This window comes from Cinclus cinclus, chromosome 4 (assembly GCF_963662255.1).
Source record: "Cinclus cinclus chromosome 4, bCinCin1.1, whole genome shotgun sequence".
NCBI lineage: Eukaryota > Metazoa > Chordata > Aves > Passeriformes > Cinclidae > Cinclus > Cinclus cinclus.
Genome location: NC_085049.1, coordinates 29210900 through 29238712, shown reverse-complemented (window position 1 = coordinate 29238712; position 27813 = coordinate 29210900). Strand labels below are relative to the sequence as shown.

The following is a 27813-nucleotide window of genomic DNA, read 5'->3' as shown; positions in this document are numbered from 1 at the left end:
TATGTTTTTAGGATTATCATACCTTTCTACTTAAAAATTAGATTTATAAACTTTGTTGGAAGTGTCAAGCCTGCATTTCATAAATAAGTCGCTGTATGGCAGTAATTTTTCCTAGTTTGTAATGCAGCTCTCCAGCTACATCAGAGTGTACCAGTTGATATGATTTACTTCCCAATGACTCAGAGATCTATTTTGAAGAATTGTATTCTTTGGGGGTTTAATATATATTTCAGTTTGGGGAGATTTTATTTCTTAATACTGTTACCTTTTTTTGTTTCCTTATATCAAGGTAAGTGCAGGATATCATGAGGACACACTGTACTAATACAATTTATGTAGGTTTTGTCCTGTTTGTACATCATGGCTGAATTCCTGCTTCCTCATTTCCTAGCAGTATATACAAAATTCACTTTTCTTTTTTTTTTTGGCATTGAAAGCAAGTCTTCAATTAGCTTTAAAGTCTTTGCTTTCATGCACATGAAAATCTGTTTTTATACACATTAAACTTTAATTTTGCAGTCCAGGCAGAGGTGAAGATTTCAGACAGAACTGTGTTCTCAGCTGTATTTTAACTTAAGAATGTCATATGGGTAGTTTATTTTAGTATTGCTCTTTTCTTCTCATGTCGAGGATGGATGGGGCTCATCCTTCTGCACTGTTTGCAGGGACCCTTTTCTTAGGACTGTCATGCAGATTTTCATGTTTGCTTGGTGAAGGAAGGAGCTTAAGTCACACAGATTTTATCAACATGCAGTCTACATTTTTTTAGAGCTGTAATGTGGGGGATGTAGTAACGGGGCTGGGTAGGAACAGGCAGTGAGTGATTGGCTATTCCAGCTGCCTGTGGTACACGAGGTTAGACACACCAGATAGGATTTGTGATAAAATACTGGTTGGGAAGGTAGTCATCTTTCCTCCATATATCTTTTTTTTTTTTTTCTTTTTAAGTAATATCTGCTGCTTTTCATTCTGCAGTGACAAAAGTGTGAAACACAGACTGTGATAGTGGTGGGGTTTTGTTCAGTGGGGTTTGTTGGTTTCGCTGTATATCCTACAGCTCTAAAATGAGTCAGCTGTGACCCAAGAAATAATTGATGGGGATGAATTTACAGAAATAACCTAGGAAACCCATGTTTTTGACAGCTCATTTTAGTTAACTAGCTCAAGTTTCGGTTAGTGGTGATTAGGTGCTCTCAAACTGGTAATTTACTACAATAAAACCTAGTTTTCAGAGGATTCATGCAAATGTAAACCATGTGTAGTGGTTATAATAGCAGTATTTCATATAGATAAAAAATACCCTGTTGCTCAGCCAATTGGCTGTGTGTTTTAATTCTCAGTATTCTACAATAATAATAAAACAGCTGGGGCAGGAAATTGGTCATTTGCTAGTACTTAATGCCTGATTTGTGTGTGTTTGCCATCTTCCACCAGCAGCAGAGCTGAATAACACTATAAATTCCCTGCTCCTTCTGGGTATAGAAATTGTGACTCAGTTATGGAAATTTTATTCTATGGTCTAGTATATTCAGGATTGGAGAAAATTAATCTCATGTCAAACTATGATTTTATAGATATGCTTTAATAGTGATTTTTTTACTGCACATTTTAAAGTAGATGGGGAAAGACAAATATTTGAGTTCCAATCAAGTATTGTACAGTAATTGTGGTTAAGTTTTTCTATTTTACTTGTACTTTTATTCTCATATATTCTCCATCTTTCAGCCTAACTCAACAGGAACAATTCAAAGCACAGCAGGGCACAGGAACAGGGGTGTCCCCCATGATTATGAATTCTGCTAATAACAAAGAAGTGGATATCTTACGGATGCTTACCAAGGCCAAAGATGAGTATACCAAGGTGAGACTTGCTCCCAACTTTACATTGTGAAACATAAAAGCTTTGGTTTTGACCTTTGAATAGTTTTACTCAAAGGGATTTTGGACAGTGCACTCTCTCATTTTGTGTAGAAGTGGCTGGTAAAAAAAGTTTTGTCAGAATTTGCTAAAACTTCAAAAGAAATTAATGCTGTCAGTAACAAGTTCTGGAAGGAGAATATGGATATGATTGATTATTTGTTGAATGGTAGAGGATCGGAGCAAGTATAAATTGCCTTTCATTCTGACCCTTAGAGCTCCTGTGCCTATTGAGGAGCACCTGCAAGCTCTGCTGTCTTTCCAGGCAAAGTATTTACCTGGTGATAGTTTCTGTGGTTTGTACAAAGGACTTGGTTCAGGAGACTTTTGACAGTGAAGTTACTGCTTTTAATTGTGGTTGTTAGCTTCTTTCAGGCACTAAAGGAAGGAAATGAAAAGGTTGAAATGTAGTATGATTTCAGCCCGTGTGCTGCTTTGGTCTTCTGAGGCTTCTAAATAAAGAAGTAACTAATGGACTAATAATGTTCTCTATTATTGAGCAATCAAAAACGTTTTACTTTGGGGGATAAAAATCTAATAATTTTAACTCTCCATATATAATCTGCAAATTGTTACAGAGCCTGCAGGTTCCTGCTGCTGTTTCCTGTATTGCTTATGTGCTGTCATGCGATAATAGAGCTTCTGAGTGTTCCATAAGAGACTGGACAGGTGCATATATCTTAACTTTTTCTCTCCTTAAATTTCTTGAGTTTATTTTTTCTGAAATGTAGCTACTAATAAAATCCACAGAAAGATGATGGCAAACTATTTGAGCTAGGGTGAAATGGAGCCCTTTTTATTGTGTATAGTTGCTGTTGAAGCTTGGGGCCTTTGTATTTTCTGTAGTAGATATTTAATATATTATAGTAGACAAACGCTTCCAAAACCAGTATTTTTCCCATATTTTAATACTGAATCAGTATCTAATCTTAGCATCAGAGAATATGACTTGAGATGTTCTGAAATGTTTGAGAGGTTCTCATTAGATAACCTTAAAAATACTGCAGATGGAAAACTGGGAAAATATTAGGCTGTCTCCAGATTTTGTGAAAAGAGTGATAAATCTAAAAGATGTGACCTTCCATTTCTGTATTAGCACACAGACATCAAGACAAAGGAGATGCAATTCTGTTGTTTAAATAATAGCTTTTAGGACTATTTTCCCTTTAGAACCTTTTGTAGATTTGCTTCTTACTTTATCTTTAATCTTTCTGCATTTAAGGGATTGACAAGGACATAAAAAATAACATGAAAACTTCTTCCTCATCTTCATCTGGGACTTGAGTGCTAGGAATGCCTGACCTCTTATGAATAGGATGTGTGTGATTTCTTGTATTGCTAGTAATATAAATTTCAAAAGAGTGTGATAAATAAAGGCAATGACAACCATTTTTCTATTTAATGTCAATATGTTTCAGAGCAGTCATGCTTTCTGACTGGTTTATGGCATCTGCTTTCTTGTCAGTGTATGTTTTATTACTTACAATCTTATGTACTGAAATTAGTTTTGAAATATGTTGTTCTCTTCTTTGAATTCTGTGTTTATTCAGTGATGAGTGTTTTAAAGTGTTGGAAGCTGTAGAATAAGAGCATCAATTTTCAAAACTTTTAAGTAATTTTGCTCAATTTTTAAGGGTGTAACTAATTTTGAAGGGTATATCTTGTTCCCCGATTGTTGTACATGTGGAGGTTGCATTACAAGCAAACTAAAATATATAGCTTCCCCTTCCTTATGAGTTAATGGAGCTTTAAGATGCTAAACCACTGAGGGGACTTTTTTTGTTTTGTTTTTGTTTTTGTTTTTTTTAATGTACTTCTTATACACTTGCCTTCTCTTGATCTCTGGTTAGAAAATGCTGGCCTCACTGACAGCTAGGGAGAAAACCAGATGAAGAGTTGCAAGGGTACAGAACAAAGCATGACAAAATGGGTTTCTCCTTAACCATTGTGCCTTGTCTTGAACTGCTACACAGTTCTCCCAGCGTTTAGCATTTTCAGCTTCATATTGTACAGGTGGAGTATGAATCTCATAATGCAGAGCAGTCAAATATCTCTGACTCTACCAAACTTCTCAAAACGCCCTCAGTGATTTTCTTGCTCTTTTTGATCCACATTGACCATATGTGTCTAGTTTTGTTCCAGTGTTGCTGAGCCTTTCTTTGACTTGATCTTAGAACCTTTTGATTACTTAGGCATCTTTTGTAGCAGCAGAGCTTTGAATAGGACACCTGACTAAATAAAGGACCTGTGAAGCAAGGCATAATAATTGCCAAATGTTGTAGCTGGTGAGGACTCACATTCCATCACTAAAGAGCATAGTGGCATTTCTTTCATGCTGCTTTTGGCTGTTTGTTGATAATAGTATCTGATATCTTCTTTACCTGTATACATGACAGTTACTTAAAATGCCATGCTAGTGCTCCCAACTTATTCATCAGCAAGGCCGTGCTCCCCATCTGCCAAATAGCTTTATATTCTGAGCTCCAACAGTTATAGGTTGCTCTGATATCATCACAGGCTTCTTTTCTCTTCCATGTGCTTGTGTGTTAGATAGCAACCTACTAGCCTTGTTATCAAGTCACAGCAATGATACTAAGTCAGGTCAATGTCATTCTTGTGTGTACTGATGCTCATTTGGCTGAGGAATTTGGTCTAAAATATGCTCATATAGTGACAACTCTGTTAAATACTACTGCTTCTCATCTCATTTTTATATGCTTAGTTCTGTGATCATGCAGGGTATGACAGTGGAATCTAAGGTACTTAAGTTTTCTGAAGAATTCAGCCTATTAAAATATCCTGAGGAAATAAGGGTATTATTTAAATTCTGTACAACTCTCTGGGAAATATTCAAAAGGGTGTTATCCATGGTGTTAAAGAAAAAGCTTATGTGCTTTTTGCCCAAAGTTATACTGAAAAATAGCAATGAGAAGAAGATACGTTGAAGAAAAGGCAGCATCATTAGAAAGGGAACTGTTTTGGGAGTTAAAAAAAATGCTATTTAATCTTACTGAGGTGCAGTTCTGGTCCATGTAGGATCTGTCCAATCTGACAAACAACTGAAAGTATTCATGACCTACTAAAGCCCCTTAAGTCCCCATGAGAACTCCAGTTTTGATTTACTGGGCAGCCCTGGACCAACATGTCTCTGTTTATTGTTACAGTAGGTGTGGGAAATGGGTTAAGTGATCAGCTTTGTATATTTGAGAGTGGGGTTAGAATTCATAGAAGAATTAATAGAATTAACTTCTGGTTAAGTAATTATTTTAAAAACCTGTCCAGTTTCTTGGTTTCAACTGTATCAAGTGACAGTGACTCCAAATATGTCTTCTGCTGACAGTACCATTCCATGTATACCCAATGCTTTTTTAGTTTCATTGACTATATGCTTATATATAGCATCTTATTCATGTTTTCCTTTTCCATTTACTATGTCTCTTTAATGGAGCATTTTATGTGATTTTTTTTTTTCTGAATTAAGTCATGCCCTTCTCTTTCCAGATGACTTTTTTTTTGTTCCTGATCACTTTCAGTTATCTGTCCCTGACCACCTTTTTTTATAAGTATTTTTAATAATAGGCATATTTAATAAGAAATCCTACTGATTCTACAAATTTATTAAATCTTTAATTACTTTTCTGTGCATGTATATGCATCCTGCAAGATCCTACCATATGAAGATTTATGTAAAAGAGTTTGAGTTATAATTCTACTTTTTGATGAAAGCATTTTAAATTATCTTTATGGGCACATTATTCCTTCATGGATCTAAACTACTTCTAGCTGCCTGTTGGATGCAGGAAAAGCATGTCTGTTGCTTGGTTTTTAAGGTGCTTTTAAAAAGTATTTTGTTTGTGAAGTGCAGGAAAAGCAGAAGGCCAAAAAGAATACTGAGATATAAATTAGAGAGAAGCCTCATGCAAGGGAAGTCTTGGAATCAAATGTTCAGCTTTACATATGTCTTGTAATTTTAGAAAATTAGGTTTCAGTTCCTACAGTTCTTCTAATAGCATAATACTTCATCATCAGTGCTGCAGTTAGTATTTTTGGTTATTGAATACCCGGTTTTGTCTGTATTTTACTGTGGCTGGGAACTAGGAGAGAAGATACTGTCACACACACTAAGAAATCCTTTTGTTCTGTTTCAGTGTAAGACGTGCTCAGAGCCAAAACAAATAACCAGTTCCTCTGCAATCTATAGCAACCCCAACCTAATCAAACCCATTCCAGTGAAGCCGAGTGAGAATCAGCATCAGAGAATCTCCCAGCAGAGCAAGGTAAAATCTGTGGTGTTTTCTGACTGCTGCTGCTGCACTGACTAACAGGAACAGTGATTTGAGTTGGAAGGTCATTGCAAGAATTTGGGATGGAACCACTGTCAGGAATGATTTTAAAGCACAACTAATCTGGTTTGTATAAGCTCCCCAACCCCCACTGTATTATATAGAAACACATAAACTACGGATACACTATCCTGATGCAACAAAGAAATACTGGTCTTTCAAATTTCAGGTGCTGTTTTCAACACAAGCTGATCTAGTCAATTGCTGGACCACACTTTTTGTGGGTTTTTGTTTTTTTTTTTTCCAGGGGAAATCATTTAAATGAACTCTCTTGGTGTATCTTCAAGCCAAATCACACGGCAAAATCATAAAAACTGAATTCAGCTGTGACCAGCAGATGCATGAGAAGTGGCTCTACTTCATACACAGATTTCTGTCTCTTACTAATATTGTACTGGTGGCTGTAAAAGAAGATGCTCTTTCGTGTTATTTAAAGCAAAGCCACTGCTATATCTCAGATTTGCTGATTTTCTCCCACATTAGCAGCTTGACAACAGTCTTCTTGCCCTTCCTATGTGACAAAACTATTAAAAAGCCTCTTCGGGGGAAAAAAAGGAGCATAGCAGTTTTCTCAGCTTCTCATTGAATTCCACTGGTTAAATACTGTCACCACTTAATGTAAATTCTGCATGAAGGAGCTATGTTTACTCTTTTCCTTTGTCCCCTCACAGGGTGTGGATCCTGAACCCCAGCACTTGTCTTTGACAGCACTGTTTGGCAAACAGGACAAGGCAGATGTCTCCGAACCACTCAATAAGCAGCACCAGGAGAACCTCCCTGTCAGGCAGGGCGTGGTTCGCTCGTTGTCCTACGAGGAGCCCAGCAGGCACTCCCCCAGTGCAGAGAAGCCGCTGTGCCCTGCCATACAGAAGCTCATGGTGCGTGGCACAGAGCTCCATCCCCTCGCTGAGTTCCCTGAGAGTCGCCTCTGTGAAAATGGCAATGTCCCCCCCGTGGGGGAGACTTTCTCAGGACTCTTCCAGCCTGTGACTTCCCACGGCATGGCAACAACTCACGGAGCTCAGGACACTGCTGGCACTCAGAGCTTACTGCAGAAGTTGCAAAGTCAGTCAGGGTCGGTGACTACAGTGGACCCCAGTGCTACAGGACCTGTGAACTCCACAGTTTCCGTGTTCAGCAGGACTCCTGCTCCTGTTGGAGCACCAGCAGCACCAGTAAATAACATGAGCCAGCCCCCTCTGGTGTATTTCAATGGGCCCATACCAGGCCAGACTTTAGAGGCTCAGACACTTAGTAAAGAAAAATCCAAACTTCCCAGACGGTCACTTCCTCTCTCTGGCAATCAAACAGCCAATTCTGGGGTGATTTCACCTCAAGAACTATTGAAAAAACTCCAGATAGTACAACAAGAACAGCAGCTCCATGTATCCAGCAGACCAACGTTGGCAGCTAAGTTCCCAGTTGTCACCCAGAACACCAATACCCTGAAACCACTGGATTCTTGGATAGAAAAGGCTCCAGGAACAGAAAAACAGAGCGCTCTCTTCCAGGTAAGTGGGGAATTTCTTCATCATAAGTAAGTAGAAATCTAGCAGTCATTTAAACTTGATGTTCTCTGAGGCTTCACTGCCCTGCTGCATGTTGCGCGTGATTCATTTGCAGGTGATAGTTTCCCAACATCGAGTAAGTCCTGATTTACCAAGATGTGATGTTGTAAATCCTGAAGGCCACATCTCTTACACATCAATGACAACCAGTGTTGGGTTATCCCAGAGTCCCTTTGAAAAGTCACCTAGTTTTCACTTGCCCTACTTGGGCTGTTATGTGTAATTGCTTGCTACAGAGTGTAATATTTTGGGTTTAATATTCATTTTCTGAAAAATTAGTCATAGCTTTCTCTGTGTAGATATGCATTCTTTTGTATGCCAGTTGCTCAAGATACTTAAAAGGTCCTTTCTTTTCTAACAGCAGCTTTTTTTCAGTATTTGTATATTGGTCAGGTAGTTATCTTCTACCTCACCTGCTGCTTCCAGATATTCATTAGCTATTTTTTTTCAATTTGCTGTGTATTATTTTGAAAAAAGGTCTTGCACTTGAATGACAACAGAAAGTTCTGTTTATTTTGGTCCTGGAAGTCAGATTGGTGTCTTAAAAAAATCAGGAGATGTTAAGAGACTGTATCTCTGAGTACATTTTTATGTTCTTCAGAAAAGCAACGTGTGCAATTACAAAATGTCCCATCCAAAACAACTACTGTCTTTAACAACTTCATTTTCTGTAGGATTTCCTACACTAGAATGTCTTTACATGTCCTGTCTGGGAATGCATCTAAGCCCTTTTCATCTTCCTGCATTATGGATAGGCTGTGTTGTACTGGAGTCTGACTTGTGTGGGAATCTAGAAGTTATTGATCCCAAGCATTCCCCTTTCCAGTGTAAAGTTGAAAAGCTGTTTTTCTATAGTGACTCTTCCATTCTTGTATTTCTGTTTTATTCTGTTTTTCTCTTTCATTCTATTTTTCTAATTCTGTCAAAACATGCTAGAAAGTTCTTCTATACATGAAGAAGTTGAAAGAGTAATTTAATAATGAAAGAGCCACATCTGTCACTAAGTTTGTGACAGGTCAAGTTTTCTAGTTCCATGAGAGAAGTGGGAGGAATATTAATTTGATACAGCAAATAGCCGTCATTATTTTTGTTCTTTTAATTAATGCAGTAGGATTTGAATCTGTATGAAAGAGTTTTTTGGGGATTAGTCATTGAAATTATTCAGGATCAGTTGCTTGCAGATGGTAACTTTGACTTTCCAGTGGAGAGCTAAAGAATAAAAGGAGGATCCAAAGTCAAAAAAATTATTTATTTTCACTGGGAATGGAACTTGCCTGCTTTAAAATTAAGAAACTGTGTGATTCACTGGTACATGTACTGATAGCACGAGGGAGGACATAATGAAGGTAAAAAGGGAAATGAGGCAAGTCCAGGCTTCACATTGTAAGTCAGTATGCATGAATAAAAAATAAGGAAATACAGTGATATATTTTTCCAGTGAAAAATCCCTACAGATGGTGCTATGGCCAATGACTTTAATGTTGTATATATGGAAAAGACAGTGGTGCTAGCATTAGTTGCAATGTGGAAAGGCTATTCCCAAGATCTGGCCTAATGCAGTTGCAACAGTTTGAGTGTTTGAGTATAGGTAGAACAGCAGCTTGTGAGAAAAGTTAGGTCTTCTCTGGAACAAGGCTCATTCACTGTGATTGTATTACTGCAAGTTTGCCTATCAAAAAAAAAAAAAAGGCAGCAACTGAGACTCTCTTTGCATGGCTGTGAGCAGAACAAGGAGACTGAGTCTGTCTAGGAGTAGTTTTGCAGGCTGCCATAGCTGCTATCAACACAATATTAGATGCATTAAATTTGGAGATTTAATGCATAGACTAAGAATGATAATGAAAGTGTCACTAATTATTGTTTAGGATACCTAAAGCTCTGCAGTCTGGAAGGAATGGCCTCTTTCACATGCAGCAGATTGTCACAAGAGCAGGGAGGTTAAAAATGAAGGAAGGACTCTGTTCCTTTGGGAGCCATGAATTAGTCACACAAAACATGCCTGCTTTTGAAAAAGAACCTGGAAGATAAAAAGCAACTTTTAAAACCAACATTAATCTTTTTATAGTATTATCCTTGCAGCAGACCAGAGGCTTCAAGTGCTGCCATGCCTGCAGAGTAGGTATTTGAGTGAAATTGAATTGGCACAAATACATCTGCACATGCTCATGCAAAATTGATCAAAGCAGATTCTGACAACAAGTGCAGCAAACGGTTTGTTCTCTGTAATTATTTGTCTTTTGGTATTGCCTCTCCTACCATGCTTCACCATACAGAAAAAGCAAAAGTCTGACAGGAATGGAGAGATATCTGAGCAGTGTCTGTTGTTGGAAAAATCAGATTAAAGGAACACCCTAAATCCATCAGCAGCACTAAGAAAATGTAAGCAATAGTCCTTTCACAACTGACACATTACAAGTCCAAGTTTAAATTGGCTTCTGCTGCATCTCCATATGGTATAAGAACTGTGATCTCCCACATGGAAAGGAAGAGATCAGTTACCAAAAAAATGGGGGGGGGGGGGGGGAGAGAAGAAGGAAAAAAGCAAAAGCCAAAGAATAATACTTGGAAGCATTCAGCCTGGTCTGGCGCCAGCCCTGTTTTGTGAAATATTCCTTATGCAGACAGTGAGTAACGTGTGCTTAAGATTCAATAAAAAAGCATTAATCTACAGTGGGTTTTTAGGGATATGTTTAGTGTTAGGCATGTGTTATCCTGATTATAGATACATGCATGCTGAAGTGTTTATGTTAATCAGAATTATGGTTTTAAAAGTGCTGACAATAACCGAGACACAAATTTAGCATTTCTTCAGAAGGCTGCATATCTTGCAGCTCATTTTTTGCATTTCTTGGAGCATTTTTCCATCAAGAATGTATTTTGTCCATAATGTTACATCTTCTGAGTATGTGCATGAAACTCAGTGTCTTTGGTGTGAGCATCTCACCATTGCTTCTCTGTTGTCCTGACTGCAGTTTCAGCATGCAATTGTATAATGCAAATAGGTGCATTAAATTTGTTTCAAAAAGTAATTTCAGCCTCTGTAGCTAAACAACAAGTGCAGCAAATGGTTTGTTCTCTGTAATTATTTGTCTTTTGGTATTGCCTCTCTTACTACACTTCACCATACAGAAAAAGCAAAAGTCTGGAATTAGAATATTCTAAACTAAACTTGAAAGACAAAGCAATGTTAGTGTTGTAGCCAGCTCTGTTTTAATTAATTGCCTTTAAAGTTCCTGCACCATTCTTAGAATTACAGTCTAAGCAGTTTTAAGCAATGTCTCTGAAAACTGTTTGGCCCTCAGCACCCACTGGGTGCTGATGTTCCAGAGGAACACTTGATCCCCCTGGGATTCTGTTCACACAGGAAGCAACAGAAGATGCCAGTTTGCATTGCAGTGCGCTCCTTGGTTCATGGTGTTATTTGCATTTGCCAGCTATGGTGTCATCCAGCTGCCAACAGCCACACAGAACACCAAGCTGATATCTTAGTGAGCATTTGGGCTTCAGGGAAAGAATGTAAGATACTGCACCAGTTACTCTGCACATTTTTCTTGTTCTTACTTTATTGCTGCACAGCTGATGGCAGATTCCTACTCTGTTGTTTGTGATTCAGAGATTTAAGTGTTGACCTGACAGCTGGAGAGAATGGATGAACAAGCAGCTCAGGTTCTGTGGGAAAGAAGTTGATCAACAGAATTTTGGAAGGGCTGTTATGACTGGTGAGAGGTTACTCAATGCTAGAAGATTTGTCCAAAGGCTGTTAGTGTCCCTACAGAGCATTTACAGTGCCTTCTGCAAAAGCATTGTGTTACAGGAATTGCACTGGTAATGCCAAGATCAGCGTCCTGTTTTCTCGTGCGTGTCGGTTGTCCCAGTGACTCAAGGTGATCTGAACTGAATCTCAGATTAAAATTTTGCTGTGTGTTTAAAACAAACCCTAAACAATCCATGCTTTTTATGTAAAGGTTTGTTCAATGGCAGAAGCTTTGAGCTTGAGCTGTTAGCAAAAAATGTATTCTAATGTTGAGTACAGACATAAATGCTATGCACTGAATAAAGACACATATAGTCTCTATTACTCTTCTGACTCAGTATTTGAAGTTCTGCAATACCCTGTAGATGTTGGCTGTGTCACCAGCAGATGGCAATATTGCTCATTCCATATAGTTTCCATATGCTTGGCGTGTCCTACCTAACAGACCTTTCTATCCAGAGAAGACAAAGCATTCTTCATGTGTATTTTAAACCACAGCATGTGTTTGTCAGAAGGAGTTGTCTGTTATTAAGGGCACAATTTATCCCAGGTTTTGTGTGTTTGCCTTGGGCAAATCAGAAAGACATCTTTTGAATTAGAAGGCCCTGTTATTTAGGTATGACAGAGTCTGCTGTAGATTCAGCTGTGTTAGTGGGACACTTTATCTCCTCCAGCTGATCCCAACCTTCCCTTTGCAGGAGGATTTTGCTCTTGTAGAGCAGTTTTGTATATGCATTCTTGAAATCACATTAGGACAAATAATCTTGTTTAAACAAGCCCTGCCAATTTTGCTGGAGGTAAATTAAAGAGAAGTTGCTGCAGCAGCATGGATGAGTATCTGGGGGTAATTGTTGTTCCACAGGCAGGAGAAGATCTGTGCAGAGTCTGAAGGTCTCACTCTACAGAGGGACATCACTTTGGACTCACAATTTTCTTCTAAAATGAAATTTCAAAATTTCAAGCATAGGTGAGCAAACCTTCAGTTAGTTTGTACTTCTGCTCAGAGGCTTGGAACACAGTCCTAGTGATTGCTGTTTTGATTACATGCTGTGGGGTCAGAAGAAAGCTGTAGTCAAGAGTTTTGTAGTACCCTGCTTTTGAGAAACAGACACAATATTTACCTAACTGGGTAAATAATGGATGGAAAAAAGAGATATTTCCATTGTGTGTATATTGCATGCTTTCTTTCCTGACCCTTAGTCTTTCTGCTTCCTTAAATTTTCCATAAAACAGCATGAGATCTCAGTCCTCCTTGTTTCTATTTCTCTTTGTATTGTGGTCTCACAAACACTGTTCAGAAATATCATGGGTAGAACAATCACAACCAGGAGAAAGACAAGCTACAAAAATATGACTGTTCTTTAATGCTAATCTGTGTGGTTTTGCATACCTAAGAGATTAACCTCACTTCTATTTTCTTAACCTTAATTTTTCTTCAAAATTGAAATGTAATCCAGGACATAAAGTGATTCAGTAGCCTTTCACCTTAATATGGCAGCAATAAATCATGCTTCAATCCAAAAGGGAGCACCTTTGGTGAGTTTGTATCAATTCCTTTGTACGTTCTTTAAAAATATTAGATGCTTGAATAGCAAAGAGATGGCTGATTAGGATTAAGGTTTATTACTGGAATTACCTGCAGAGAGATCTGGTGTCTGCACGCTGAGTGAAATAGCAGTCTGTTATGTTGTATATTACATCTGATAGTATTTGCTAATATTATATCTGATAATATTTGCTAATACTGCATGTTTTACAGTTCCAAGATTCACTGCAAAATTTGAAGGCGAAAATTATTTGGCAGATGTGCAGTTTGGTATGATTAGGATGCTGAGGGAGATGCTTCAGCATCAAAGTTCTCTCTGAGGCCATTTTGGTTTTGTGAGCTGTGTGTTGTGGGTCTCTTCTGTTTCTGACAGTGCCACGAGCTCATTATGAATCTTTAGCTAAATCACTGAATCTATGGTTTTGTTCTCTCTCTCCTTAAGTAAAATGAGAAGGTAAAATACACACACACACATATATATATATTTAATTATACTTTCTAGTATTAGGTACAGAGGTTAGTCTTTAACAGTGATATTTGCATGTCTCATGTTCTCAAAGATTAAAGTTGCTGACTTTCTGTCCCTGTGTGGAAGACTTTACGGCTCCATTCTCTTAAGTGCTGATATTTAATAGTAGTCTGATTCCTGTAATAAAATTCTCTTGTCCTAAGAACATTTGCCCATCAGATAGATTTATCACACTTGAATCCATGCCTGCAGTCTCAGATTGGATGGAAGACCCTTTAATCTGGAAATAGAACCTAGAGGTGATGTTGAGGGAGTTTCATCTCCCAGCAGTCTGTGCCTGCTGCCAATCTCTCTGCAGTTCCCACCTTCTCCATTCCCGCAGAATGAAGCAGATAGCTTGCATTGATGCCTGTGTTTTATCGGACAGGTCATCTCCCCTCAGCGCATTCCTGCCACTGTGACCCCCACCCTGCTGATGTCCCCCATGGTGTTCACCCAGCCCACGCCCGCTCCACCCAAAGCCACTGACAGCGGGCGCTTGGCCGCAGCAAACCCTGAGCCAGCTGCCAGCTCGGCCAGCCTGCTCCTGCCCCTGCCTGCCCCAGAGCCAGCCGTGGCCAGCAGCACCTCCATCACCAAGCTGCAGCTGCAGGAAACACTTCTGCACCTCATCCAGGTACAGTGCCAAGAGTTCCCCCACTCCCCTTAAAATCCTGCTGCCCGTTTCAATACAAGCACCCTGTAATTGTTGTATCTGTCTAAAGGCGAAATGAATAATTACATCTATGTTGGAAGTTGGGCTACTTGTGCAAGGGTCTCCTTGCACACTGCTGGCTCAACTACGTTAATGATTAATGCATTTGATTTGGGGTTCAGGAAAGGTAATGAATTTCGTGGAAAAGAACAGAGATGACTGAAAGCTTTGCGAGGTCAGCCTATGAGACAGAGAGACATCTATTATATTTTTAGCTAAGGATAAATAATGGGTGATTATCCTAGCTGCCAACTATTTCAGAGATGTGTGTAAGCAGTTAGAGGAATTCAGATGGGAGATTAAAATTGCAGGATGAGTGTGAGCCACTTTAAAATATGGGCTAGATAACATGAATATATGTTAATTCAGTTTAGCATTTGAACTAGAGAATTACATGGAATAAAATTCCTTTTGCTGCAATTTTTCAGGTTTAATTGTGATAAAGCATTAACAATGTTATGTATGAGATGACTGTTTACTGCTCTGGCATGATGCATAATTACGATTTTTTTCCTTAGCTTGCTGTGTGAGTTATATCTGAAGAGTATAAGTTGAGGAAGGATTACATAACTAAAGACCTGGCTGCAGAGCACAAGGAGCAGAGAAACATGTCCAGTTTGTAGGTCAAAAATACATGCCTGCAAGGCTTTGGAATAAAATTAAAAGTCATTATTGTAAGTTACTTAAAACGTTATTTAAGTTATAAATTCAGGAAAGAAATAGTATCTTTAACAAGCTGGAGGCTTGTCCATTTTCCCCTGTATTTTTATTTTGGGATTAAAAAAAAAGACCACATTATCTTGTCTTTACATACTTTGAGTGTCTGGATACTATTAAAACCATACATGAAGTTAAAGAGGAAACTAATCACGGAAGATTGGGGTTTACCCTCTGTAACTTTGTACTTGTAAAATATATATTTAACCTTGCTATTCTTGGTGGTAGATAGGATTAACTGAGTTGCCTGAAAATTGTTCACTGCCAATTTGTTAGCTGTCGTTTTCCATTATATAAAACTACAATCTTGGATGTGCCTAATTTTACCTTAAATATTATCTTGATTGTAATTATCCTCATATGTTTATGTGAGCTACTTATGACATTCTTTCTTAATATGGGCTGACTCATTCTTGCAAAATGTTCTCCAGAAAAAAAGGTTAAAACATCAGAGCAAAAGAAGCAGCATCCTTTAGGAGCATTAAGCCTAAAAGATCTAAACAAGATGCAAAGATTTTCCCAGGTAGGATTTTAGTGAAGGATCACAATCTAGAGTGTTTCATTATTGCTTCAGAAATGCTTGTAATTATCACTGACCTGACAGAGACTAGAACTTAAGGAAGTCCCTAGATAAATGAGGGCAAAGAAGAGAAATTGCAGGGTTGTAACTTCAGTATTGTCACAGAGTTATTATGCAACAACACTGGATGCAATTTAAATGCACTGTGAGTTTAGAAAATCTTCTTTCTGTGTACTCATTGCTCCTTACTTAGGTGCAGTCATGGGAAATCAAACAGATTTTCAGTGAAGGAAAGGGCTTTGCCATTGTTCTCTTTTTTAAAAAAAAGAGTAAGGCTAAAGTATCTGGTCCTTAAAATGGAGTAACCTTCTAATCTCTTTTGCAGTTATCCTGTTAACAATTACCTGGTTTGTTTTTCAGAATGATGACAACTTCTTAAACATTATTTATGAAGCATATCTCTTCAGTGTGAGGAAGGCGGCGCTGAAAAAGTCTATGTGAAAATTCCTCTTTTAAATCAATTTCCTTGGCTTCCTGAACTCCAGGAAGAAGATTTTGAAATGTTCAAGTATGATTATGTTTGAAGAAATAAATGGTCTTAGGCATTTTGCATACACTTAGTTTTTCCTTGTTGGCAAATACATGCTGTACTGAGAAAAAAAAAAGTGAGAAATGGATTGTGCCTTTAGCAAGGGGAGCGTCACGACGCTGAAGAGTTAATCACAAAATATCTTAAATTATTTTCCTTACCCTGGTACGTACTTAGAGTTGGTTTCCCGGCATAAGGATTCAGTTCTCAGGATCCAGTTTCCTTTTTTACTTGCAGCGTGGTTACTCATTGCCGAGGTTTTTGTCCCTGGTTTTCCCTGAGCCGTCCTGCGCGGCTGTCCCGGGGAACGCGCCCGTCCCTGACCACATGGTGGCAATGTTGGACTGTTCTTAGGAACGTGGAAATCCGGCTGGAATCTCGGAACAGGAGGTCTCGGGAAGGCTCATCGTCGTACTTACTTTGTCCGCCAAGCAGTTTAGAAGTGGTGTCATGACTTCCCCCAAAATTTTTTGTAGGAAAATCTTTTTCTATTTTGACAAGAATATTTTTAGCTAGATGTAGAAATGGGATTCTGCAGGAGTTCGAGGAATTGGGGTGGGGGGGTGGGGTTGTGAATGTACTTGTGTTGACACAGAGCTCTGGGGTGACACTGGATTCATGTTTCTATTATTCCAGGTACAATCTGCATAATTATAAGCAATGTGAAAATTTGTTAAGGGGAATGCTACCTGGTGTAATTTTTTTTTTAAAGCGTGATTTCATTGATCCATTTCTAAAAAAAAATAAAAATGGATAATTCCTACTATGTGTTGATTTCATTTTATTGCATGATGGGCCATATATTTCGTTTGTATGACTCTAAAATGCTTTTACACTTGGCAGAAGACACATCAGATTTTAAATCAACTAGAAGAAATTATTGAAATAATTTTATGTATATTTTTGTTAGTATCTGGTGCTGAAGTGCCAGTTTGCTACAGTTTAGGAATACACAGTTGTTGCTGAGGAGGCATTTCTTCTGTGGGTGCAGAGAACCCAAACTGTAATCCATGAATGATTACTTAGTCTTCTTTACTGTGAGTATTGAGGTAGGCACAACTTAGTAGCCTCATCTGTGAAAGTTCTTCAGTGTCAATTTGGCTGCAGGTTTCAATTAGTAGAATTGTAATGAGTCAAGCAGTTGCTCCTGCCTCATGCAAGGGTAGGGGGAATTTGCTCCCATTTCTTGGGAAAGGATCTAAATACATAGGGAAAAAAACTTGTCAAGAGCTACTTTCTTTATTCATGTAAGCAATAATGCCAAGAAACTGCTGGAGTTTCCCTACACTAAGTAACTGGAAGGCAGCAAGTCATGCTCTGGTTGCATTTTGTTACTTTATGATTCTTGCAGATTCAGTGAAATGAATGTGTTGAGCAGATACCAGGAAAAGCAGACTTTAAAGACAACAAATTCTAATACTGTAGCCTTCATAATTTATGTAGCCTTTATAATTTATGGGATTCTACTGAGTTAATTGGTATTATTTTGGAATGAACTGGTGTGGAAGAAATTGCAATCTACACAAAAGAGTTTGAAACTAACTACATGGATAATTGGTGTCTGTCATGTTGGATTATCTGAGAGTGCATTTTAAAGATGATGGGCACACATAGTTAAGACCTCGTTTGACATGCAGAACTTCTCTAATTGCTGGGTAAAAATAATCCTTAAGCATCTCAAGCTATCTTGGTAATAGATTTTCTAGTTATGGGGGAAATATTTTATTTACCAAAAGACAAGTAGAAGTTCTAAAAACATTATTTATTACTTGTCAGACCATTTCACAGAAATTAAGGGCATTTTTTTTACATCATCTGTTAACTCTTGGTGCTTACAAAAACTGTAGTATTGGCATTATGCTTGACAAGCTGAGGCTTATCATAAAGCAGACAAGGATTGAGCTAATTCAGGGTTTCTTTTCACTGCCCTCTCTTCTGGTTACATCTACACCAAGTAATGCTGGCAGAATTTTATTTTTCTCACTGTATTGCAGTGTAAGGGATTTCTGGGATTATTCAGAAGGCATAAAATTGCCTTTTGTGAAGAAAAGTTGTTGCTAAAGAATGGAGGTGCTGTTTTAAAGTTTATCCTGCTTACCAAGAACAGCAGTGGTAAGAAGATAGAAAAAGCTCAGAAAGAAACCCTGACAGCAGAAAAGTAGTGAGAGAAATCTGTTGAAAAATGAAACCAAACTTCTTGTCTAGGTTTCCATCTCAGAGGACAGATCTGCTTTATCAGGTGCATTTGAGAATTGGAGACTCTGCTTGGAGTCATAGTAGAGTACAGAACTGAGCCATGTCCCTTTCTACTGCGAACCGAAGTACCTGTCTCAGAAAAAGGCTGTATCCAGAAATATAGTTGGAGGCTTCCAGTGTGCTGGAAACCTGAAGGATTTTCATGGAATTCTGAAAACTTCATCTCTACCTTTTGGCATTGTGGATTTTTAGTAATTTTGTATCACCTGCGAGTATCTCTATGCAGCCGGGTCTGTGCATGATACCGAAAAAGGTGTTTTGGGGTTGGCAGATCACCTCTGAATTTGCTGGTTGTGAACATTTGGGTTCCTCTTTTTTATTTTTTTTTTTAAGTCACTGTGAGAACTATGACCTCTTAGGCTAACAAGGCCTTTTGAGAAGAAAAGACTGCAGCAGTTAGAATTGCCTTTCTTTGGGCATGTTTTGTTTTTTCTTTATCTGAGTATGGAAAAGAGAGCAAGTAGAAAATCAGGAGGTATAAAAGGATCACATTAACTCTACTTTAGATGATTTCACAGTATGTATGTGTAATTTTTTTTTATTGTTTATGTACTTCTTGTGATACTGCTCATTTTGAGTTGTGCTTTTTGTTTTTTTCTTCCAGTAGAATTAAATAACTTGTACATTTGAGACTAGCAAGAATTCCAGAAGCAGCTGCAGCAGTGCTTTATGCATTAATCCATTCTCAGCCTTGAGTTGATATTAGTTTTCAGTGTAGTTCTGCTTAAACACTGTCCACTCCCTTAAAAAATTCCATACCTATTAAACTAGAGTGAGAAGACAAGGAGTAAAAAGTCAGTGAGACATTGAAGAATAATTTCTGTCTGTGTCTATCATGGAAATCAACGATACTCAGTGAAGGCATCCAAATATTTTCTCTCAGAAAATTCCACCTCCTAATTTGATTTTTATTCATTAGCGCTCTGTTGTTCCTGCTTGTTGTAGCTGCAATGGGGGTAATTAAAATGGTGCAGCAAAAGAAAATTTTCCAGGAGCAGGATGCAGCTGAACAGGCAGGATGCTCCACCTCCTCTGACAGCCTATTTAGAACATGTTGAGCTTTGAACTTCAGTCATAAAATCAGTGGGTGTTGGAGATACCAGTGTCCCTTTAGGACATTAAAATCATAGTTCAATATTTTAGCAAACTTGGAAGTCTTTGCTGAGGAAAAGGCAAAATTAAAAGACATTTTTCAGTAAGCATTGGAGGGTCTAATGAAAAAAAAAAAAGTTATGGCAAGGCAACTTTACCCAGAAGAGTTAATCAAACCTACAGAAAGACAAAATTCCACTCCTGGAGATGAATAATGCACTAAAAATTTAATCCTCGGTCAGCTTACATAAACTTTACTGCTAATTCTGAGAACCTTTAAGAGACTCTTACAAGTCTCTGCCTTTTCAGACTCCTGTGAATGTCTCTAACAAGCTTGTTCTGGCCTTCAGATGTAAATCTGTGCACAGCTGAGTTAAGAATGCTGGAATGGGAAAATGGGGTTCTGCAAGACACTGAGGAAACAAAGGTTGTGGCTTTATAAATACTGTGAGCTGGCTCTGCTGCTGAAGAGGAAGCCCATCCCAGCCACCCACTCCTAGCTGCTCATCCCTGCTCCCACGCCAGTATTTTCTGTCTTTTCCCTTCATTTTTCTTGTTTTTTGCTTGTTTTTGTTTTTTGGTTTGTTTTTGTTTTAAGATTGCTACATGGTGAAATGTCTTGTAGAAGAATTAATGCAAATGGCAAGGCTGGTTTTGATGTCACGGGGCTCAGAGGAGAGCCCAGGCACTGTATCAGTACATGGCTGGGATGTGGGGAGAGCAGAGAGAGGCGAGGAGCTGCAGCTCTGCATTGAACTGATCTGAGGTGCTGGGGAAACTGGGATCTGAAGGCTCTCCCTCATGACTGACATTAGGACTTGGAAAATGCCACAAATACCAAAAGGTGACTTTGTTGTATCCCCTACCTTGGCTGACTCTGGGGATCCAGGAGTGTTTGCAGGTACCCTCCCACAGGGTAGCTGCTGATCCTGAGCCTAATCTCAGTGTAGAGCCAGCAGAAAGATGGGATCTTGGCGAGGTTAGCACAAACCTAATTTAGTGGGGATTAGAGTGTCTGGGATAAAGTTAGCCTGGGCAAACACCTTCCCCATCACCAGCACCCTGTGCTGAACCTGCACTGGGACCAGTGTCAGCCCCTGCCTTTCCTCAGAGTGCAGGAGAGAGTGGTGTGAATGTATCCCTTCAGATCTGTGGGGATTTTTAATCTAATGGAGACTGCACCTTCGAACCAGAAAAGAGCGTTCAGATATAAATCTGCCCAGCATGGAAGTGAATGTGAAATGCAGGAACCACATTGCTTTAAGTATAGCTGGAAGATAAAAAAAAAAAAAAAAAAAAAAAAAAAAAGCAGGAAATAAGTACTGGAAAGGGTAAAGTGGAGACAAAAAGGAGATTTTATGTCACTTTAAAAAACAGATTTTGGAGAAAATGTGTTTAATATAGGAATGCCTTTTCTTTATAGCGGTTATGGAAAGAATTTGAGTTGCAAGTAATCTCCATGCTTCTTTCAATTGGTGAGCAACAACATAAAAAACCCCAATAAATTGATTTAGAATGAACATCTGGTGTACACAATAGGAAGTCACTGCACCTTTTTTGAGAGCAGCAGCCTCAGTCAAACAGGTAATAAAGAAGCCCCACACAATATTTTTAAGCTATTTGGAGCATATATTAATTAAGATATGTTTTTTCTCTATTTGGACACAAACTCCACAAAAAGCAAGGTCAGCCCTGTAAAGGCAGAAGGAAAACTCTCCAGTGTGTGGTGACTAAACAAGAGAAAATAAACAGAAAGGATGACATTTCACCATCAGCAAGAGTATCCTGCTTCCATGCCATGAGGGAACTCTGGAAAATGATGGCATTCCTACAGCTGCTACTGTGTGCATAGAGGGATGTTAATCCCATGCTTAGACCCTACATAAATACTATCATTTTTCTTGCCCAAGTGCTGCTGCCACACGTCTCTTTGTGTTACACCCTTTGTCTGCAGGTACAGCCACCTGCCCTGGATCTCTTCACCAAAGAAATCTGAAATCTGATTCTCAAACATCCTAGAAGGGAGAGAGAAATTATTATTATGGCATTTCAGGACCCTATCCACCTGTGGGCTTTTCTTCAGCACTTGCCTCTAAATACAAGGTTGCGAGGGAGAGAGGAAAGGAGCGTGCAGGCTCTTGGCAGCCTTCCCAGAGCAGGGCTACTCAGGCTGGAAACAAAAGCTCTGTTTTCCTTCATTTTTACTGCTGCTTTGCAGTCTGGCTCACCAACAGCCTCCTGCTTTCTGCCTGGAGCAGTAGCTCTGGACCTACCACTTAGTGTAAGTGCCTGCATTTCACATTCATCTGAGCAGGGTTTCTTTGTGCCTGAGGCTCCTCTCTTGGATCCTTATCAGGGGAGTCTTGCCTCTCCTGGTTTCTGCCATGGATGCAGTGGCCAAGAGCTTGAATTAGGGGAGCTGCCAAGTTGCAGAATCATAACAAAGTTCAGGAATCACCTACTTAATGCTGGAAGTTTGGCAGCAGAGGTGCAATTCCCATCTCTGTGAGAGGTGTGTTTGCAAGCACCATCAACCACGGTCTCTGCTGTCTCACCCTCTTTCCCTTCTCCTGTTTTTACCCCTGAAGGCCAAATCCTAGTGCTTGCAAGCAATCTGTGCCCTCCTCCTTACCGCTGCCCCAATTCCTATAATCACCACCTCCATTTCCTCCAAAGCAGCTGCAGGGAGATGTTGCAACCCCTGTCTGCCCCATGAGCAAGCACAGGCCATCACCACTGGCTCATTACAAGTTCATCACATCTCACCAAAGTGTGCCACAACCTAGGAATGTCTCAGCAGTGTCAGCAGGACCACAGGTGAGGATGATGAATCCTGTAACAAATAAAAGCATTGTTGTCTTTGAGAAAAGGCCCTCCAGGGATCATAAAACAGGAGCTTCATTGAGGGAAGGGTAGAGGGAATGAGTAGAAATGTGAAGTTGAGGAGTCTCCAGTTAACTCCTTTGTCTGAGAGATGTGAAGAAATAATGACTGTGTACTCAAGAAAGTCCAGTCAGGACTTTGAAATTACTGAGAAGTTCTAAAGAGATGTGAAAACTGGACATTTTCAGCTCACCTTTAGGGGCAGAAGTGAAGGTGTAGAAATCAGAAGAGGGAGCAGGGAGATAGAACAGCACAAACAAACCATGATTTTGTTCAGGAAAACTTTCACTTCCTTGGCTAAAAGCAGAAATTTAGAGAGCATTAAATTTCAGGACACTGAGCTAATCCCTCACTGCAGGGGGCTGCTAAATCCATCAGACAAAGGCTCACCAGAATCCAGTGCAGTGAGCAGCCATATGCCCAGAGATGAAGACAACAAGCCCTCATGCCTCTGGTGTGCGCATCTTGAAGAAAACAGGTTATGAAATGGGAAGATCTCAGAGATAAAATATCAGCTTAGGAGGTGACAGGAAGACAGAAGTGGGGCTCTTGTCATCACACTATAACAAGCTGCTTAGTTACACTGTACTGAGAGGGCAGGCCTGGACAGACAGAAGGTGGGGAGGGGAACATGGCCAGGTTCAGAGACAGAAGAGAGGGGCACAACCACTCTTCAGGTATTTAACCTAAAGTGTTCCTGCTCCTTTTCTGGAAGTGATGATTTCATAATCCCCTGAAACATCTTTGGACAAGAACTCTTACATGATTTTAAAGGATTTCTGTTTCTTGCATATAGTTTTTTAAGTCTTCAACATTGCTCTGCAAGTGCATTTACATGAATAACTACATAGAAGCATCTAAAAGTGCTTTTTATACATGTTGCCCTTCTGAAGGAGAGAGAAGGAAATATTATCCTGCTTAAAATGGGCATGAAGAGCAGTTCCACAGTGGATGTATGGAGGTCACAGAAGAAGGGAAGTGGCAGAGACTGATGCTCAGTCACACCTCACTGGAGTTTCACTCCCTTCCCAATGCTTCATTTTTGTTTGCAACCAGCTGAGAAATCCTTCAGTCCAAACCAAACTGCTCTGTTTCCCAGCACTTTGTAAGAGATCAGCATGTTGTGTAGGCAGAAAAAAATGGAAAAAACAAGGAGCAGACAGAGGAAACAGCAGAGCCTAGCAACCAAAAATTAGTCATGACAAATGCAGGATTTCTGATATTATATTCCTTTCCCTTTGCAGGTACTGTATCACCCAACAGGAATCCCTTCCCCTCTCCCCTGCTCTGCAGCATCCCAGTGGCTGGCACGTGGCAGCCTGGCATGCCCTGAGCCTGCTGTAGGCCAGGCAAGTGAACAAAGCCAGCAGGAGTGACCGCACCACTGAGAGTATTCTCATATGCAGCTCCTGTATTGATCAAAAAATAAATTACTGTTGCTCCCAAATAATAATGAACTTGCACTCTCCAGCTGTGTGACAAAGATGACACTAAGGAGGCCAGTTGGTGCAAGATTCCCATTATCCTTCCTGTCCCATTAGCTCTGCTCTTCCCTTGCTCTCTGCTCAGAGTATCTGATGTGATTTGTGATGTGCTGCTGTCAAAGCTGTTGTTGTGCTTCTTCCTTAGAAATGTTTTCCTCTTGCCTGATGACTGCAGTAGCTTAATGGGAGTCTTAAAGGGGTTTTGATGGTCTGTCCAGAGGTGAGCAATTGTTACTGTCATTTCAGAAAAGACCAGAATTACAAAAAGTCCATTTTCACTGGGAAAGAAAAAGGCAAAACCTCCCATGTTAGCTCTTTCTCCCCAAACATAACTTTGCCAGAGTAGGGTGGGCTGTTGAGCTATTGAGGTCTGCCCTTGGCCACTCCAGTCTTGATGTGCCAGGGAACAGCACTGTTCAGCAATGCTGGAAACAGCCCACTGTGGTGATAAAACATCTTCCTGACTACTGAGCACAGGATCCGTTCACCTGATCTGCACTAAACCCCTGCCCAGAGACTGAGCTCACTCTGCACTCTCTGCATTTGTTTCTACACCTTCATGGCCCTGAGCTGCCACAGGCACAGCTGGTTATTTTCTGGAGCTAATATCAATTTTTCTCCTTAGTTAATATGTTCAGCAGTGTACAGAATCCTGCTGATCAGTGTCTTCCCTGCCAAAAAGCAGGAAAAGGGCTCCATGGCTATTTTAACCTGTCAGATTTCCCAGCCTTCCTAAGCAATCGATTCTAAGGAGCTCTAGTCACATCAACCTTCTCTGCTTCCATCTTATTCCATAGTAGATATGTTATTTCTTTTTTAATCTTTTAGCCTGAGTATGATCAGCAGGCTGTGGAATTTCGAAGTCTGCTGGACTCCCCCCAGCATTCTGGGGGGACTATGAAAGCAGTGAGTTCCTTTCTTTCCTGATTATGCTCAACAGGGGTCTGTGAGATGAGAAAGAACACCAGCCTGCCCTTTGCTGCTGCAGACCATCCTTGAAGGGAAGGGTAGGGAAGTGAATAACCTTTCCAGTTGCTGTCTCTGCCTGGGCAGATGAGAAAAAAACAGCTGGTGGTGGATGTGAAGACAGATATTAGGAAAAATTACCAGCAGAGCTCTGGAAAAACCTCTGGAAGGTAAATAGAAAATTATGGCATTTCAAGGATGGGACAAAGCTGACCAGTAACTGAGGACTGTGACAAATACATAGTGCAGTTTGAAGGTGGAAAGGCCCAGGAAAGGACTTGTGGAATCCTAGGGACATCTCCACGTGGGATGAGAAGGATGAGGAAGATGAGGAGTGCTGTGTCTCTGCCCCTGTGTGCTTCCCTGACAACCACAAAGAGCCACAGCCAGTGCCAGAAATCCACCTCCCAAATGAGCCAGAGCTGGCAAGGGGGATGTGCAGGCTGAGCATTTGCTGGAGCAGGAGAGCAGGTGGAGTGTCCTGGGAGGGGTGGCTGTCCCTGGGCCTGGTGATGGAGTGTGGAGAGCCTTAAGGCAATGTGACAGTATCTGCTGGAAAACCCAGCTGCTGTGTTTGGTCGTGGTTTCCCTCCAGCCCTGGGCTCCTTGTGGGAGGGTGACACTCAGGGGCTGCCATGAAGTAGCTCAGTGGTTGTCAGAGTGTGACACCGTACATTTGAGCACAAGAACAGTGCTTTTCCTGTCTAGGGGAGTTATAGGCCTGGCCAGCAGAGTAGATCCAGGCTTAAGCTGCCCTTGTAAAATGGAATCACTTCAAACTGAGAACGCCAATTAACTCCAGCATCACTTGAACAAATTAAGCCAAGGTCAGAGCTGCAGCAAGCAACCATCACTAATGAGATTTCAGCGCTGCTCTGCCTACTTTATGCACATCAGATTTCCTGTGAAGGAATCCCCCAGGGCACAACTGTTTGGTCTGAAACTTCAGGAGCCTCTGGCTCAGAAAGATGTAAACTTCAGCCTCAACGCTGCACTGACAAGAAGGCAGAAGCTGGAGTGCAGCTTTGAGAAATGAAAGATGATTTGAGACAGACATCACAAGTTGGAATAGAAATTTCCTTTCTTACAACATAAAATTTAGAAATATTTACTCTATTAAAATTCTATATTTAATTTTTTATATATAAAATATTATTTATTTTGCAATCCTACATTCCACTTTTTGTTGCAGATGGTGGACACAGTTCTTGGTTTTATCTCCAGCGTGCTGCAGACTCCTCTGTCCCTGACCCAATGGTTTGCTGAGCTCTCTCTGTCTCTCTCCTGCCTGTCCCATGTGCTGTCCAGATGCTGACAACAGTGGGGGGAAGTGGAAGGAGCCAGGCTGCTAGAAACTGATTTTTTCAGACATATACTTTGCACACTGCTATGTGTTCCAGCAGTAAGAGAGAGGTTATTTTCTCTCATAACATATGTGCCCAGGCCAGGCTAAATCCTTGGGAACCTCTGGAGAGACCTCACCCACTACAGGGGGAGACCAGCTCCATCACCCCTCACTAAGGGGGTTCATAAACACCAACAAAAAAAATAATGCTGGATATGAATGCGCTGGTTCACTTCCTCAGCTCGTTTCTGCTCCTCGAAGGAAATCGAAGAAGGCATTTAATGATCCTTCTGGGCACAATGTGATTTGTATCTTCTTCCTTTCAGGGCAGGCTCACAGCACAGCAGGCCCTGGGGTGGAGGGGAAATCTGTTTGAAAGGCGTTCGCTGAGCGAGATGCTGTCAGACGTGGAAGGGAGGAAGAATTGACTGTGTGTTATGGAAGCTGGCAGGTGACTCAGCTAATTATGAACTCAGAGGCAATTCAGGGTGACAGGAAGTGACTTGAATTGCAACCAGAGGTTAAGAGTTTAAAAGGAGCCGTGCCATGCTTGGATGGGTGAACACCATTCCCTGCCAGCCCGCTGAGCAGCTGGAGGTCAGGGAAGCACCTTTCACACTCAGTACAGGGTAATTTCACAGCAAAACACAAAACGGTGTTAATTGGATGTGCAAAGCCTTCTGCAGAGCTTCCCCCCACCTCTTTCTCTTCTTCAGAACTGTCAGGGTATTTTTAATAACAATTGATGGTTGCCTAAAATCACAAAACATGTTTTCATTAATATTCATGAAAGAATGGACTGTTTTTATCTACACCTACATCAATGTGTGGTAAAATGTATCCAAAGCCCAGCTTTTATCTTTAATCACACTGAAACTGATCGCCTCTGATTTTTGTGGGGGGAAAAAGTAGTCTCATTTTCAAAGGAGAAAAGCATGAAATGTTATAATTTGTGACCTAGAATTTTGGCAAAGCTGCTGCCTTCTGTGAAATCAGAAGGAAGGGGAAAAAAATAATAAGACTTTTAAGAATTTTTTTTAATTGGGTTCTGATTATTCCAGAAATTATAATACACATTTCTACAACAAGTCTTGCCTGAACAGTCAGTATCAGCAACAAAACAAAATTAGCAGGAAAGACTGAAAGATTTTCAACCTCTGAAGAATGAAAAAAAAAAAAATCTGCCCAGACACTATCCTTTATTTATGCCGTGGTAGCAGCTTACCCAAGGATGAGGCATGAGTGCTGTACGTGCCCACAGATGGAGAGCCCGTGGCCCACAGCTCAGCTGTGCTGATGCCATCTTTCCTGACAGGCAGATGTTCGATGCCTGCATCACTCCAGAGAGTCCTGCAGGGTGCTGCAGCTCAGCTCCACGGCCTCCCTGATCCACCCCTATTGCCAGGGAACAGAGAAAAGCTCCCTGGTGAACTGACAGTCTGATCCAAATGCATCAGGGAGGGCAGGGAAGCAGTGGGCTTTCTTTGCTGCTTTGTTCCTGTCGATCACTCGCCAAGACAGAAGAAGGTCCCTGGCACTGGAGGCTCTGCTGTGTTCCCCTGCAAGAATTACTGTATTTCCAAAACAATTCCAAAGAGAATTACTGTATT

At 40.3% G+C, this 27813-nt stretch overlaps 1 protein-coding gene across 1 annotated transcript in view; it reads left to right on the top strand.

The window, feature by feature from the left end:
- The window catches only part of DCP1B (decapping mRNA 1B), a 38319-nt gene extending 22230 nt beyond the window's left edge, over nt 1-16089 (top strand). Inside the window, exons 5-9 of the mRNA XM_062491896.1 lie at nt 1726-1861; nt 6066-6194; nt 6932-7771; nt 14025-14273; nt 16009-16089. Coding sequence (XP_062347880.1) covers nt 1726-1861; nt 6066-6194; nt 6932-7771; nt 14025-14273; nt 16009-16089 — 1435 coding nt within the window. The remainder of the gene's footprint in view (nt 1-1725; nt 1862-6065; nt 6195-6931; nt 7772-14024; nt 14274-16008) is intronic.
- The last annotated feature ends 11724 nt before the right edge of the window (nt 16090-27813 follow it).